At 54.3% G+C, this 15,883-nt stretch overlaps 1 protein-coding gene across 1 annotated transcript in view; it reads right to left on the bottom strand.

The window, feature by feature from the left end:
* Window positions 1–727: 727 nt before the first annotated feature.
* IGF2R (insulin like growth factor 2 receptor) overlaps window positions 728–15,883 on the bottom strand; it is a 97,997-nt gene continuing 82,841 nt past the window's right edge. Inside the window, exons 39-48 of the mRNA XM_045805486.2 lie at window positions 15,654–15,800; window positions 14,423–14,657; window positions 13,561–13,697; window positions 11,078–11,192; window positions 9,752–9,898; window positions 8,739–8,926; window positions 6,724–6,910; window positions 4,324–4,476; window positions 3,268–3,337; window positions 728–2,538 (exon numbers count right to left, since the gene is read on the bottom strand). Of these exons, the coding sequence (XP_045661442.2) occupies window positions 2,122–2,538; window positions 3,268–3,337; window positions 4,324–4,476; window positions 6,724–6,910; window positions 8,739–8,926; window positions 9,752–9,898; window positions 11,078–11,192; window positions 13,561–13,697; window positions 14,423–14,657; window positions 15,654–15,800 (1,796 nt within the window). The 3' untranslated portion in view covers window positions 728–2,121. The remainder of the gene's footprint in view (window positions 2,539–3,267; window positions 3,338–4,323; window positions 4,477–6,723; window positions 6,911–8,738; window positions 8,927–9,751; window positions 9,899–11,077; window positions 11,193–13,560; window positions 13,698–14,422; window positions 14,658–15,653; window positions 15,801–15,883) is intronic.

Below are 15,883 nucleotides of genomic sequence, written 5' to 3'. Positions count from 1 at the left end.
AGCTCACCAACAGGGCGGCACGTGCGTGCAAGTGGTCCTCCTGACCAAGGGGCTTTCTGTGTCTTAGAGGAAAGCGGGGGAGGGCTGGGAGAACAGCCTGCTGGACACAATGCCCAAGGACCAGCGACACCTGGGTCATAACATACACTCTTCTAAAACCTGAGTGTCTGTTTCAGAAGAAACACTGTAAAATCCTTAGGAAAAAAAAAAAGGACTCCAACTGGATAATGAAAAAATGAGATAGAGGAAAGGAAGGATGTTGACTCCAAGAAGCCCAAGTTGACGCTTCACTTTCTGCTTCGTCTGCTTTGATGGTAACATCTCGGAAGCTCCAATTACGGGTCAGCGTGAGAAGCGTACAGAGGAACGACCCCAGGCAAGATGGGGACAGCTCCCTGACTTACTCGCTGGCCACGCCGGAATCCGAACTCCTAGGTGGCTGCTTGGGCTACCTGGGGATACCCTGACATCTGCTTTCTCGAAAAGAGGGATGACAGCAGACGTCGAGGGAGCCGAACGCAGGCAAGGTGGCCCCGGCACTCACACCTGCCCACAGGAACGAGTCTAGAGAGAGCAGTGCTCACGGAGCACCAGTGGGACACCCCCCCCCCCAAACCCAAACGCAGACCTCTTCAGGAACTTCTGTCACAGAACACATGGCCAGCAGGCTTGGCAATGGGCTTGGCAACTTTTCGCCATCAAGGGGGAAAAAGCAGTAACACCCGACTAATAATTTATCTTTTATTGAAATTGTTGAATACTTAATATTACAGTAAATTTGATTGAAAAAAAAATGAGGAAAGAAATCAATTTTAAAAAATACACTCATGTTGAAATCAAGTCAGCCAGCCAAACCGAGTACAAACCAAGGGTAGCTTGCTTTTCCGTACATGAATACCACTGAGTCTATATACAATTCTATAATTCGAGAAAAGTCATTCATTAAACACTTCAAGAAAGGTGCCAACAGCCAGGGAAGGACAGTGGTCCTGCCCTCCCGTCCTGCAGCACTGAGAGGCCGATCCAGCACCCCCAGAGCAGGAATCCCAAGTGCAACGCTAGGGCGAAATGCTGGCCCATCGGCTTTCATGCAGTTTCCATTAAGTCACGCACTGTGCAAATTAAGGCTTCTTATAGGTCGAATGGTTGATAAACACTTTTTTTTTTTTTTCTTAAAAAAATAAGCACAGTAAAGGTGGTATCATGAGAACCTGAAGAGGTGAGACCTATATCCCAAATCTGGAAAAAAGTTATTTTCTCTGACATCTCAACTCCATCCTCACACACACACAAAAATAATCTTTGGGTGGGTTGTTTGAATTCACCAGCCGGCGAAAGAAATACTGATGCGTGTGCTCTGTGCACCTAGGATTGAGGACGTCATGCAAAAAGCTGCAGCCGTTACTGACTAAAGGCAGAGAACAGGCGAACCCTCCAGAGCCTGGGCACTCGGGGACCCCGCACGTGCGTGTGCCTGCACGTGCACTTCCCCTCGGGACAGGAAGCAAGAAGGAAGGGCAGAATGGAGCGCTCTAACTTAGAGGATACATTATTGACCAGCTCAAAATCTCGTATGGAACCTTCCTAGCATGCCGACAGCTCCTCCTCCGGACAAGGGAGGAAGCACGACGCTACCCCTGCCGTCGGGGAAAGACTGTTGGGTTGTTTTTTTGTTTTTGTTTTGTTTTTTTTTTTCCTTTTTCGCAAACCTGAGTAATTGTCAAAGTCAATAAATAGGAGGAGAGAATTAAATGCTAAAATATAATGGTCAAAACCCTACAGGGCCTAAAGCAGCAAGGGTTTTTCTCAAATACACAGCCCTCGGTTCCAAGATGCGTCTGGCCCAGGCGCACATTATGAAGCGCACGGCTGCCACGCTTTTAAGTGAGGGCTGGGGACAAAACCCAGGGCCCCGGCTCCGCCCCCGGCGACGGGAGCAGAGCCTCCTTCCAAGGACTGTAAACCTGACCTCTCCACCCTCTCCCCCATCACAAAAACTCTTCCCTTTTGAAACAGTTTTTGTTAAAGGCAAAAATGATAGAAGCATCATCGAGCTGAAGTCTTATTTGGTTGGAGGTACCTGGCGACGCCGGACCCGCGTCTCCTGGAAGCACCAGGAGACTAGATGTGTAAGAGGTCCTCGTCGCTGTCATCGTGGAAAGACGCCAGGCCGCCGGAGTTCACGGTCTTCTGCGGCGCGGGCCTGGGCTTCCCTCTGCGGGCCTGGTCCCCTGTTGCCAGCACCCCAGCGCCCTCTGCGCTCTCCCGAAGCCCCCTCCTCTGCGGGATTCTCCCATGCGGCACGCTCGCGGCCCCAGTCCCTCTGCCCGAGTGCACCTTCACCTCCGGGATGGTCAGGACCTCATCCTCACTGTCCTGCTCGTCCCCATGCAGGGAGGTGAGGGCTTCAGCCTTCACAGACTTCGTGGTTATGTGGCCGTTTTCCTGTCCTTCCTTCCCAGGCCTCGGGGCCGGCACCTGGACCTCTTCCATCAGCCACTCGGTTTCGTTCTCATCTGCCTCCTCCTCCTTGTTTACCTGCCGAGGACAAAGCAGGACCCTGGAGCCGATCTGAGGCTCCACCCCGTTCTGTTCCCCCGTGACCCTCCCTTCCACAACCTACCCCAGAGTCGGGGACCCCCCTTCCCTGCCCACTGCAGTCACCACATTCCCAGGCTCCCCACCAGGAGAGGAAGGGAGGGCTGGCAACTGTCAGCTCCTGCTGAGACCCCACCAAGGTAGAGAGTGTCACGAAGGGCAGGAAAGCAGCCCCTACTCAAGCCAGGTGCCGGGGCAGGGTGGGGGGGTAGGGGGAGACAGGGCAGGGCTGAGCCGTAAGAGAAACCATGACTGAGTCTGAGATAAGCCTTTTAGAAAGCCGTCTGGCAGGAGTTCTCACAAGCCAGGAGCATGTGTAGGCTCTTTAGCCAAATAATGCCTGTTTTGGAGAAATTTATCTGAAAGCATCCATCCAAATGCCAGATGCACAAAAATTTTCATTATTTTTCATTTTTTTTAAATAATCAAAAAAGTAGAAGCAACTTAAGTATTAAACGTTCTAAGAAAATCAGCTGTAACGGCAATGAGAAAAACTCGAAGGAAAAAAACACAGAAAGTGTGTTTGGGTTACAAGCGATGGATGACGTTTTCCCTTTCGTATCTCAAAGTGCTTATGATGGCATTTTTGTAGTCATCACTGACCGAGGTCGTCAGCGTCCGCACAGCCCAACCCTGGGGGGGCCGGGGGGACAGGAAACAGGAAATTACCTTCGAGTATTTGTAGGACACGTCTGCACTTCTTCTGCAGCAGCTGGCCAGCCTGCTCACCACGACCTCCCTGGAAGGCGAGCACACTCACTGCAGGGTGGAACCGGCAGGGCAGGAGGCCCCCCTGGCCAGCCCCTCCCCTGCCCCCACACCTCGAGCCCCCGCCGACACAGACACCTGCCACCCCACGACACAGCCCTCCACGGCCCGGGCACTCTAAGCCCATGGCAACATGGCTATAAACCAGTTCAGTGAAAAGAACACCCTGGAATCAGACAAAAGTGGATTCAAACCCCGCTCCACCTCTTAGGGTAGCAAGGGCAAGAGCAAGTTAGCTGACATTTGTGCTTCCACTGCCCGTGTGACTATAAGGCCACGTGTCCCCACCACTCCAGGCTGCAATGAGATTATGCGTGCCAACCCAAGACCAGCTCCTACCCAGCCCTTCTGCCCTGATTCTTCATCCCCGTGCCAGCCTCTCCGGGGTGGGGTGCCCACTCAGGACGCCCGCTCTCATTTGCCGGGACCGGCCACACCACAGGACTCTCGGGCTCTGTGCTTCCTTCATGCACGACATGGCAATCTACTGGACGTACACCCACACGTTGGCATGAGCCCTTTTACCCAGGAAAGGTGAGCCAAGAGGATGGCGTCCTACGTGCCCCAAAGCGGCATCTCATAAACGCTCCCTTCTGCAAGGGGAGGAAGGGTAGCAGGAGGATAGTGCAGAGGGCTCCACGGATCAGAAGTCTGCTCATGAAAAGTGTTCATTTTCTATCTCTGGACACAACCAAAGACCAACGTCCTAGAAACTGGCGGGCCAGGCTGAGAGCCCACAGAGCATCGGCTACGTGCCTGACTCACACGCCCGGACGGGCTCCACAGGGCCGCTCAGATGGAACACCTCGTCACAGGCACGCAGCCATTTACGAAACACAACTTCGGAGACAGCTTCCATAACGTTCACACACACACACACACACACACACACACACACACACACACGAGCACAGACCCCAGGACGCCATGCTGAGGCGCCCGTCTCCCTCTCCTTACCTCCTTTCCTTCTTGTAAAGCAGCAGCGTCAGCAGACAGCCGGTGAGCGCCACCAGCAGCAGGCTGAGGACCGCCCCCACGGCCTGGCTTCGCTCCGACAGCCCCTTGTGCTCCGGCATGTCCTCGCCTGCACCGTCACCATCGAGGCCCACCCTGAAAAGAAGCCACACCACTCAGGGGCATGCCACCAGAGCGACGACCCTCGCGGTTCCCAACCTGGGACGCAGAGAACGGCAACGAGTCCTTGGAGAGCGAGATCAGACAGGAGTACAGCACACGGGAGCGAGGCACGCAGCAGCGACAGAGACCACAGCCTCAGTCCTGGCTCATCAGACCGGACAGCTGTCAGGGCACAGACGCTCCCGTGAAGCGGAAGAGAGGGACCAGCTGGCCCCACTGGTCTCCCAGGACCACAGGTCTCCTCTTTGGGGACAAACAGTGACTGCCGCCTGGGGAAGGCTTCTCCCTCCCTCATCTCGTCTTGGGACCTTGGGATGGGGCGTCAGTGCGTTGTGGCCGTTGAGGAAACCCCCCAGGACACCGTGCGGTGCGACACAGACAGTCTGTCCAGGCTGCTCATCCCAGGAGGCAGGGCTAGTGACGAACACAGCCGCTATTCAACCAGCGAAGCTTTCACAACTCCCACCCATGCGTGGGGAAAAGCAGTGTACTTCCAGGACCTTAACCATTCAAGGAAAAAAGTAAAAATTAATATAAAACGAGAAGCACCAGGACAGACTTCCCTTTCTACTCAGAGAACCAGGCGTTTGTGGAATGACTCGAACTTCCGATCCTCCGGGCCCTCGGGCCTGCGGTGACAGAACACACCACTGGCAACCCTTCCCCACCCTGAGAAGGCAGAGAGGACAGTGACGGATCGTCCGGCTGCTCGGCAGGAGAGGGCACAGCGACAGGCCACACACACGCAGCAAACTGGATGATAAAAATGCTACAAGTTCAGAAAACCACTCAGTTCAAGTGCGGTCAGCGGGCAGCCGACGGCCCGACCACGTAAGGGTAACCGCGCTGATCAAACTCAGCCCGAGCCAAGCGAGCTGGTTCCGAACCACAAGGAGGAGGAGCTCAGCGTTCCCAGTCACTGTCTGCTCAGGCGGGGACCCCCGCCAGCCCTGCATGCCCTGCCCTGCAAGCCGGGACGGGCAGGGCGTCAGCCGCACACAGGAGCCCCGGGGCCGCACGCCGGCGCTCGGACCAGGGAGGCGCTCGACATCACTCACTTCTAAGTGTGTTCTCGTTCCTACTTCTGGGCTCTCCTGTGAGCCAGGAATTATTCTGACGTGTGCTTTACCGTCCAAATGTGCTTCTATTTTTCGGTTAATTTCTCGTTACTGATTCTTAACTAACGCCGTGTGTGCTGCCTGTACGGCACCAACCTTTAGAAATTTGCTACGACTTGCTTACATCCACATTCCTGGAAAATACAGGACTCCTTTTAGAAGTGAAAGCTGATTTAAGATCTGACAGATGGGATCTGGAACTCCCTCCAATGTCCCTAGCATGGTTTCTACGCACCGCAAGGAAACCCTTCTCCAGGACACAAGGCAAACCACAGCAAGGCAAGAACCTTTCCTCCTGATCTTAGGACAAAGAATGAGAAGCTCCTGTAAGAACCTGACGCGGATGAAACAGGTAGAAAACAAATCCAAGAGGAGAGCAGTGTGTAACCCTGTGTTCTAGAGGAGGGCCTCTAACCGTGGCCGTGGACCGGGCAGAGGAACAAAGGCCGCGGGCCCGAGAAGAGGCAGGTTCCCTGAGGCCACATGGAGGCCCAGATCGCCCTTCCCTCACCAGAAAGCCCTCAGCACAGAAATGCATACTTCCCATGAAAACCTGGCCTACAGCGGATTTTCAAAATCTGTAGAACCAATGTTCGTTCCTTCAAACACAGACGACACTTCGTTCAAGTTAAAGTAACACTTCGCACACGATAATCTGCACTAGAACACATGGAAAAGGGTGCTGGAAACACCAAGATGAGACACCGCAGCCGCCTCCCGCGAGCTAGTGAGGGGACATGTCGGCTGGGAAAGGCCGGGAAACAAAGTGGGGGCACTCAGACCTCGTGTGTGCATGCTGGCGGAGGGCCGACGCACTGGGAGTGGCGGCTGGTGGTGAGGAGGGCATGGGGGACCAGGAAGGACAAGCCTTGGACAGCCACTGAAGCCGGACGGTGGCTACATGGGGTTTGCCTCTCTGGTTCTCAGACGTGCTGGAATATTCCCACAAGACACCCCTGGGGGTGGGGGCGGAAAACACGTACAAGCAGATGCTTCAGCTAAGTTCTGAGGAAGCAGGCTGGGGGTACAGCTGGGAAGTGTGCATCCCGAGGGGAAAGCGACCGACAGGAAGGCCCTGACCGTGCCAGTGCAGCGCACTCACCCCAGAGGACACACAGCAGAGGTGTACCAGGAGAAGAGGTACTGGCAGTCGGCGGTCTCGTGGCTGAACTCGGGGATCCCGTCCTTCACCAAAGGGTCGCAGTGGAAGAAGATGGTGGAAGACACAGACTTCGTCTTATCTTTTCCACACTTAGAGGACGAGGCAAACACCACATCTAGATCGCCATCTGTTGGGAAGGAAAACACAGTACGGCCACACGACATTACCATCATTTCAATAAAGGGCCGAGTTCATCTCTCCACGGTCTGTAAAAAGTTTGCATAGACTTAAAAGTTAAAATCATAGATGAAGGGCCTTCTCCAAAGGTCCCACGTGCTCGTTTTCTCACAGGCTGCCCGACACACGCTACGGAGCCCCTGCTTCACGTCAGGGACCAGGAAAGACTTGAACCTTGCCGCAGAAGAGGTCCAGCCTCTGTCCTCAGCTAACAGTAGGACTTAGAACCGGGGCTGGCCATGTGGTATCAGCGTGTCTTGAGACAGAAATGGATCCAGCGGGCAACCAGCCAGCCGCCAACTAAACAAGCCTCTGCAATGGAGCCCTGGACCCTGGGGGACTGCTGAGATTCCCTGGCTGGTGAGACTCCGTGCATGTCATCACACACTGGCGCTGGCAATGGAACACATCCTCACGCCACAGGGAGAGGACGATGAAAGCATCCGGCTCCCTTCTGGACACAACCCCATGTGCTTCTTCCCTTAGCCAATTTCCATCCTTAACTGTGACCTAAGAGCTCAAGTGAGTCCTGAGTTCAAGCAAATGATCAAGCCTCAGGGTAGCGACAGAAGCTCCCCGAAACCTGCAGCTGGTGTCAGAAGTGAGGGAGTCGTGTGCAGACGTTGCCCTCTCCAAACTCTGCAGGTGGCTCAAAGTTCACAGTCCACCACTGCTACAGAGCCAGGGCCTTTGGCGTGTGAAGCAGCCACGTCCACGAACAGAAGGGAGCCCGGAGCCCCAGGCTCTGCGGGCCAGGCTCGGGAAGGCCCCATGTGTTCTCTCTCACTCGTACCTGGCTGAGGCATGACCTGAACGGACCGCCCCACCAGGCCGCCATGCGGGCACACGCCCCCGAGCTGATGGGGGAGCCGATGGCAGCTCCGAATCACCGCAAGACAGGGCTCCGTGGCTTCCTGCTCTTGCCTCTGGAATGAGGGCGGACTCGGGAAGAGATTTACACTGAAATGCAAAAAGTCGTCTTAAAACTAAACTGACTTTCTAGTGTTGGTGAACCCTGAAAGTAAAAAGGTCTGAAAGGAGTTTAACGAACTACGAATAAATAAACGCACGCGCAGACGTGACCCGAGTAAATCCAACTCGGAATAACTGGAGCAGCACAAAGAGCCACGGGAGTTTACTCCACGATGTGGGGTCATGACCGTGAATCAGGCTGACCTGGTGGGCCTGTCTGCCGGGCCCACGGGGTATGGCCACGTGCAGCGACACCGGTGCTCAGCGTCTGCACGTGGACACACAGACGTCTGGGCTCCTACCACTCGGGGAGCAGCTGCTTCTCCTCGCAGGAAATGTCTCAGGAGCCCTTTTTACATCAGAGTTGATTGGGTTTTTAAACATGTTTAACTTTTTCAAGGGCATCTGTTGTTTCATCATTTTGGCAAATGTAAAGTGTTTTACTCTTCCGTAATAACACCTGAAGTTGCCAAGTAAAGAATCAACATGACGAAACCAAATCGCAGGCAATTCCTGGACGTGCACACTTTACCTTCTGCCATCAACCCCACTTCACAACCTCGGGTTGAGACCAAGTGTTGGTTTTCAGCTGTTTACCTGTGAAGTAAGGTGACTTTTTCCTACAGTGAGATGCTCGTCTTACTGATACTATTCAGTCCGTTCTGATGACTGCGTATCAAAACACAGACTCAGACCGGGCTTCTGCTTTCAAACCGGGGATTTCAACGGAAGGGAGCTTCTTCATGAAAATTTTAAAGCCCCTCCTTCGAAGAAGGTGAACACGGAACATTGACGAAAGCAATTACCTTGAACGTAGTATTTGGTTTTGTCCGAAGTTCCAACTTTCCTACTGAAGTGTTGGTCGTTTGGTTTAACCTGGCATATGTTGGCCCCTGAGCACGCTGGATTTCTAGAGCTTGTGATGGAGGAAAGCTGGATTTCATACAGGTACTTGTCCCCATTTGTTCTCATGTCCCCAGAGGCACTGAATAGCCTGAAGAGACAGAAAAGATGGCAGTGACTCCAGTCCTTCCAGAAACCCGTTTCCGATAGACCCAAACACACACAGGGACAACTGCAGGGCTGCAGGCCACGGCCCTTCTCCAGCTCTGCCGGCCTGGGAGCCTGTGAAGATGCCCAAGGGCACCAACGTCCACCCCACCGTCGTCCTGCCTCCCCACCCTGTGGTCTCAGCGGCATCCCGGAAAATGCCCACTTCAGCCTGCCCCAGGCGTGGCCAGCAGCTCGGGCCTGTCCCTCGGCCACCTGACCTCAGGAACCCCACCAGTGACACGCCCAGGGATTCCTGACCAAAAACGGTTTGAGGTTTCAGCTTCGACCCCTGGGATTATCAGGAAGGGAAGGAGGAGGGGCGCCTGGGTGGCACAACGGTTAAGCATCTGCCTTTGGCTCAGGGTGTGATCCCGGCGTTATGGGATCGAGCCCCACATCAGGCTCTTCTGCTGGGAGCCTGCTTCTTCCCTCTCCCACTCCCCCTGCTTGTGTTCCGTCTCTCGCTGGCTGTCTCTATCTCTGTCGAATAAATAAATAAAATCTTTAAAAAAAAAAAAAAGGAAGGGAAGGGAAGGAGGAGGGGCGACTTTATTTTTACACTCAAGAGAATTCACCATCTTTGGTGTTAAAACTTAATAGTTGAGTAATGCTTTTCCTCGGTTTAAGCAAAAAGGACAACTACCTAGAAACAGTAACTAAAACACACTGCCTATTTACCTCGCAGCTCCTCTGCTAGGGGAAGATCTAAATGGCTGGTTCAATCTTGAATACGCTTCAGTGCTCAAAAGGAAAATGTTCCACTTACTTAAAATAAATATCCCCGAGGCTGAAGCTCTTGCCATTTATAGGGTTGGTGATGGTGCCGTTCACCATGTGCACCTCCTGCGGCTTCACGGCACAGGCGGCCCGGGAGTCCCAGCTGAAGTAGTAAGTGCAGCTGTCGATGTCGAACCTGGAGGGCAAGCGAGGACCGCGGTCACGCGCAGCCAGACGCGGGGCCTCTTGCGCCTGCATGACTGGCTTTCAGGGTTCCAGGCGGTCCTGACCCCCGGGTCCCCAAGGAAGCCCCCTCACCGCCGAGCCCTTGCCACCCCCATGATGGGCACGGGCAGCTCTGGGCTAGGACGGCTATTAGTGACTTTTCTCAACAGCATCACAGGAAGACGATGGGCCAGCACATCAGCCACGTGAAAAAGTAGGCAACTGTTTAACACAGTTTTTCTTTTTTTAATTAAGAAACTGTGTGACATCTAGGGGCACCTGGGTGGCTCAGTCAGTGAAGCATCTGCCCTTGGCTCAGGTGATGATCTTGGGGTCCTGGGATCGAGCCCCCTGTCAGGCTCTCTGCTCAGTGGGGAGTCTGCTTCTCCCTGCCCCCATCCCTCTCTCTCTCAAATAAATAAAATCTTAAAAAGAAAGAAAGAAAGAAAGAAAGAGAGAGAGAGAGAAAGAAAGAAAGAAAGAAAGAAAGAAAGAAAGAAAGAAAGAAAGAAAGAAAGAGAAAGAAAGAAACAGTGCAAACATTTAAAAGCTGGAAAAATTTGCTCCCAAGTTTTTTAACTTTATTTTACAAGTTTTGACTCAGACATTGATTTAAGTCCTTGGACAATTCCCGCATCTCCCCAGAAATTCCAGACCAGCTTCTGGAAGAATCATTGGTTAGGAAACAGCAGCTCATATGCTCCCTCTGTTGGCCAAACTCCTCCTAGCACTGGATGCAGAGTTGCCTGGAAAATTCTAGTGTAATCCAGGAGCACCCTGGGTGCCAGCCCCACCTGCTTGGGGGTCTCAGCCCCCTTGAACAGCTGGCCCTGGACGGCGCCAACCGTTGCCTCTTCGGTTCTACAATGATGCTGAAGGCAGAGGTCAGTGAAACATCGCTTTACATGTCACTTTGGTCACGTGACCCTGCGTCCCGGCCCCTCTTCCAGGAAATCCCTCCCTGTGTGGAGCAACCCTGCACACTAGAGGACAATTAACAGGCCTGGCCCCTCCCCAGGCCCCAAGTCTCAGCGCCGCACAAACACCCTCTCCCTGAACACACCCACAAGTGAAAACCGGGGGAAGAGATGCTGGCGAGCCCCCAGTCCACACTCTCCACAGCTCCCCATGCGGCCCTCGACCCTCTCACCTCATGAACGATGGTCTGCCCACGGTCTTCGCACAGGTCAACTCTATGACGGCAGATGCCGTCTTATTCTCCCCACACTGATAACCTTTTGAATAAGTTACGATGACTTTGTCATCTGAAACACACGAAGGATGGAAGCGACATTATTTCTGGTTATAAAAAGCTTCAGTGTCAGAAGTCAACATCTACGTTAAAAGCCAAGACAGAACGAATGTTCAGCTCTCTCAAGACTTCAGTCTTGGGTTCTCAGCATGGCCAAGTTCAGTGACTGCCTCCCGGTCCGCACCACGCCTTGCACAGCTGGGGAAGACCTGGGTTCACAGCCCCGCCCCACCTGCTCGCTCGCTGCCTGACGCTGGGCAGCAGAGCTTCTGAGCCCGTCTCTCCACCTGTGCGAGAGGAATACCGCCCAAAGCGTCTGCCACGTGCCCGGAACGATGGACACGGAGAGAAGAACGTCACTCACCAGGAGCTGTCACAGCTGCTCCAATTCTGTATAGTCCCTGGGTCATTTCAGGTGCTTTCCCACACACACACACCCCCCGCCCTCTGAGCACCCCAGGAGTAAAAGGGTAGGGGCTAGACCTCCAAACTACAAAGAGAAAAACCAGAAACAAAACTCTGGTTTTCTCGGGTCTTCCGGCTCTGCGTCCAACTTTCCCACTTCTGAAAATATCACCGATAAGAAGCAGCTGAGACCATGACTTGCAGGGTCTAAGAGGCACGTGAGCACTTGCTCTCAGCGGCAAGTCACCCAGGAGCTGGTGTGGCGGCCAGCTCAACGTTGCCACTGCTTCCAGCCACTGAGTGTGAGCCCAGCCTGGCTCAGGGGCACAGGGCGGGGTCCCCGGGGGCAGCCTACACGCTGCAGCCCCTGACTCTCACACCACTGAGACAGGGGAGGCAGAGGAAACAGGCCTCGGTACCAGCTTCCCACCTGCTCGTCCCAGGACACAGGTCAAGATGTGGGGGACTGCTCAGCCGAAGGCCCAGGCCCTCAGCCCTGCCCAAGTTCAAAGCTGTACTATCAGGCTCCTGAGCAAAACTGTGGCAGAAAGAGTTCTACTGCTTACAAGAGAAAGTCTTAAACTGCTGCAGCGTGGAACCCAACCAGTGCAGGTCTTACCACAGACAGCTGACACTCCCGGGCAGTACACTCGACCTTCCCCAGCTCACTGCCCAACCTGGGACGCGGACTCTAACCTCAAGCCCACCGCCACGGAGCTGTGAGGATCGCCCGGGCAGAAAGCACAGCTGTAGATACACCCGACTTCCTGGAGCAGAAGAGTCCTCGCCCCCACCCCTTCATGAGCGTGTGGGTCATGGTGTTTGTCCTTGGACAGCCGTCCTGTTGCAGCCCAACAGTAAGGCCCCTGGTGTGCTGGGGACCAGAGGATCCCCACTAGCTGAACCTTCCGTGAGGCCCTCACTCTGCAAACCTCTTTCCCTGGCTGTGGGAACTGGGGAAGGGCGGATCGGTATCCCTACATGCCCAGCAGACCACAGAGCAGAGGGCCACCCTCAACGCTGGGAGGGCCGCTCCGTCCGACGCTGCCGACCCACCGTCTGCTGTCCCCTCATCCACGTGACAGAATTCCTGGTCTCCCTCTCAACAGCTCGAGCAGACTCAAGTCACCCGTGGTTTAATCAGGACAGCTTGGAGACCCCACTCTACTCCAACAAGGTAAAGGTGTTTTTCTTTACTGGTCCCCTGAACACTGGGCCCCCCAGTTGTTCCTATCTAAAAAAGAGCTGCCTCTTAAATGATGAAAGATAAGGGTGCCTCGGTGACTGAGTCGGTTAAGTGTCTGACTCTAGATTTCAGTTCAGATTATGATCTCAGAGTCATGAGATCAAGCCCTGCGTCGGGCTCCGCACTCGGCATGGAGCCTGCTTCAGATTCTCTCCCTCCCTCCCCCCATCCCCGCCGTGCTCGTGCTCTCGCACATGCACGCTTTCTTGCTCTCTCAAATAAATAATGAAAGACAGACTCTTTCACTCAACCAATTGCAAGATGAATTTTCTAACACTATTAAAAAGAGCCGCAGTATTTTCTAAATTGTTACAATGTTACAAAAACGTACCCCTGAATTATCTTTACCAAGTTCCTGCGTAACTGTTCAGCTTTCCCAAATACACGCCTGTGTGTATGTGCAGACCCCAGCACTCAACCCAGAGCTGGAGCAAGGATTCAGAGGAACCTTAACCACTGTGGCCCTCTCGGGGGAGAAGTACCTTCCCAGGAGAGGTGACCCCTCCATACACACCTGCCAGGACCTGCCATTTCTGGGAATACAGAGTGGTACTTATTCTAATGTTCCAGAAATTACCAAAATGCTTGAGAAACGGTCGTTGGGAATGGTATCTGGCAGCTTCAACTCAAGCCAGTGCTGACCCCCTCCTGGCCATATGAGGACGCCCTCACCTTCCCAACTCCGATGCAACCCCTGTAACCATGCACGACAAGGACCCAGGGCCTTTACCTAAGACATCCAGCTTCTGTGTATGAACGAGCCCCAAGACCTGGACGACACCAGATGCACTCTTTTTGCAAATGCTGGCTCTGTCAGAGCAGTCGAGCGGCCCTTTATATATTTTCTGACAGAGATTTATATAGTACCTGTGAAACAACACAAAGAGATGGAGGGGGGCGCGGCATCAGTCTGCCCTACACACTGGGGTGCACCTCTGTCCGTCACGTTCAGAAACAGGAATCATTTTGATGACCAAGTACTCCACAGCACCTCTGAATGCAGCACCAAACCAGGTTTTCAAATAAATGCCCAGGAGTAGTTGGTTACCGAAGAAGGCAGCGTGTCACCCGGGCAGGTGCGGGCGAGCCCTGAGACAGTGTGGTTGAGGAGGGCTTCTGAGTTGGGACCTGCAGCAGCTCCAACCCAAGCGAGCTGTTCACCTCAGGACTGAAGGCCTCCAAGTCCACGCCCCAGCCCCACGCTGAGGCCTTCCTGACCTGAGGGCCCCTGGCAGAGTCATGGAGCGGCCGCCACAGCCCACGAACCTCAGACCCACACAGCCTAAGGGGATTGTGCCAAAGAGCTGAGAAAATCAACACACCCCCCGCACACACACCCAGCAGCAGACAGAAGCCCCCACAAGCACAATGCTCGAGACTCATTCTATCACACGCTGATCACCAGCTTCTGGTTCCAAAGGCTCCCCTTCCGTCCACCTCCACCTTCAAACCCAGCTCGACACTGGCACCGGGGCTCTCAAGCCACTGCAAGCACCAGGCTTACGTGGCAGCCCCAGCTCGGTAGGGACATGGAGAGCCCACCATCAGGCCCGTGACAAGGACACGGCTGGCACGTGGTGACAGGTACTCACGAGACTCCTTCGTGGACAAAGAACCAAGACCCAGTGAGCGAGGACAGCAGCCGTAAGTCGTAGGTTTTGTGCTTCTGGATGAATTTGCACCCCATCTTCTTTGGAGGGCAGACAACTTTCGTTTTCCACTCAAATGTCACCTCACAGCCACGGACTTCACTGAAGACCTGCGGTCTCCCGATATCGGCATCCTCGTCACACTTGAAGATAACCGCCGACATCCGGTGGCTGTTTGCTGGGGAGCAGCACATGGAAAACTCAGACCGCAGCCTGGGCCCCCCAGAGCCCGGACCGGCGCGCTCCGCTGCGTTCCCCCCCCGCGCCTCCACCTGCCACCACCCTGCCAGAGCTCGGCCGTCTCATTCACACGTCCCCTGACCCGAAACAGACCAAGGCCCCGCGGGGCCCCGTGTCTGTCTCTTCCTGTGCTTCCTAATGACCCCATGGCACTAGCCCCATTCCTCGTGGATAGGTAATCAACATTTGGTCACGTGAACAAGGACGAGAAATAAAAACAGCCAACAATTAGGTACTATAATTACCTAAAGACGGGAGTGCCGTCCTACAGACCAGGCCAACTGTCATAAAAAGCCCCAAAACTATAATAGACCTCTGTAAATTTAACCCTGAGAATTTCCTTATATCCTCTCGTTCCCTGATCATTTCCAAGAATTAAGTAGTTTTTTGTGTATTTTCTCATCACGTTCCTTGAGTGCTCACATCCGTTTGTGCCACACGCGAGCAGGACTGGCTCCTAGCCCTGGTCTCCGCGTGACGCCAGAGCGAGGGCACGCAGCCTGGCTCAGCCGGAAGCCCGGGCCCCTGTCCTGCGCCTGCCACACAGCAGAGACCAGTGAATGAGCCAACCGCTACTCCTGACGACGCCTGTGCCGCCCTGCAGACCCATCACCAGCAGGACTCTGCACGGGCACGAGCAGGCATCATCCAAACTGGCACAAGGGCACAAACCGCTTCAGTTAGAGAATGGCCCCCACTGACCAGCTGGCATCACCTCTCAGCCCTGCCTTACTTCAGTCTACGTACGCGGTCACGTACACATCCCATGGAGCAATTCAAGATGTCCTTTCTTTACAGAAAACAAGCCTGACATGGAAAAACTACATGTAATGGAATTAACTCGGACATCCACAGAGGTTGGAGCACGAAGCCAGCCTGGGAAGGATGCCGGCTAAGCGGCAGCCCGAGCCCGGACGCGTGCCCCGCTACGTACAGTGTCTGCAGAAGCCCCACTCATGGTCTCTGTCGTAGTTGGCCGTGGTGGAGCACCAAAGCTTCGCCCTGCCCTCCACAACACACTCCTCGTAGCTCTTCCCGTTGAATATGAAGGGGAACACACACGGGACACCTTCCTCAGTTTCTGGAAAAAAGAAGAACATCTGTGTGACCCTGATTACCAGCACGACCTCAGCTGTGCTTTTCTTGCCGGGCACGATCACCTGA

Source organism: Ursus americanus, chromosome 11 (assembly GCF_024610735.1).
Source record: "Ursus americanus isolate L20-20 chromosome 11, mUrsAme1.1.p, whole genome shotgun sequence".
In the NCBI taxonomy this organism is placed as follows: domain Eukaryota; kingdom Metazoa; phylum Chordata; class Mammalia; order Carnivora; family Ursidae; genus Ursus; species Ursus americanus.
The sequence above is the reverse complement of the archived record's forward strand: the minus strand, read 5'-3'. Positions and strand labels throughout refer to the sequence as shown.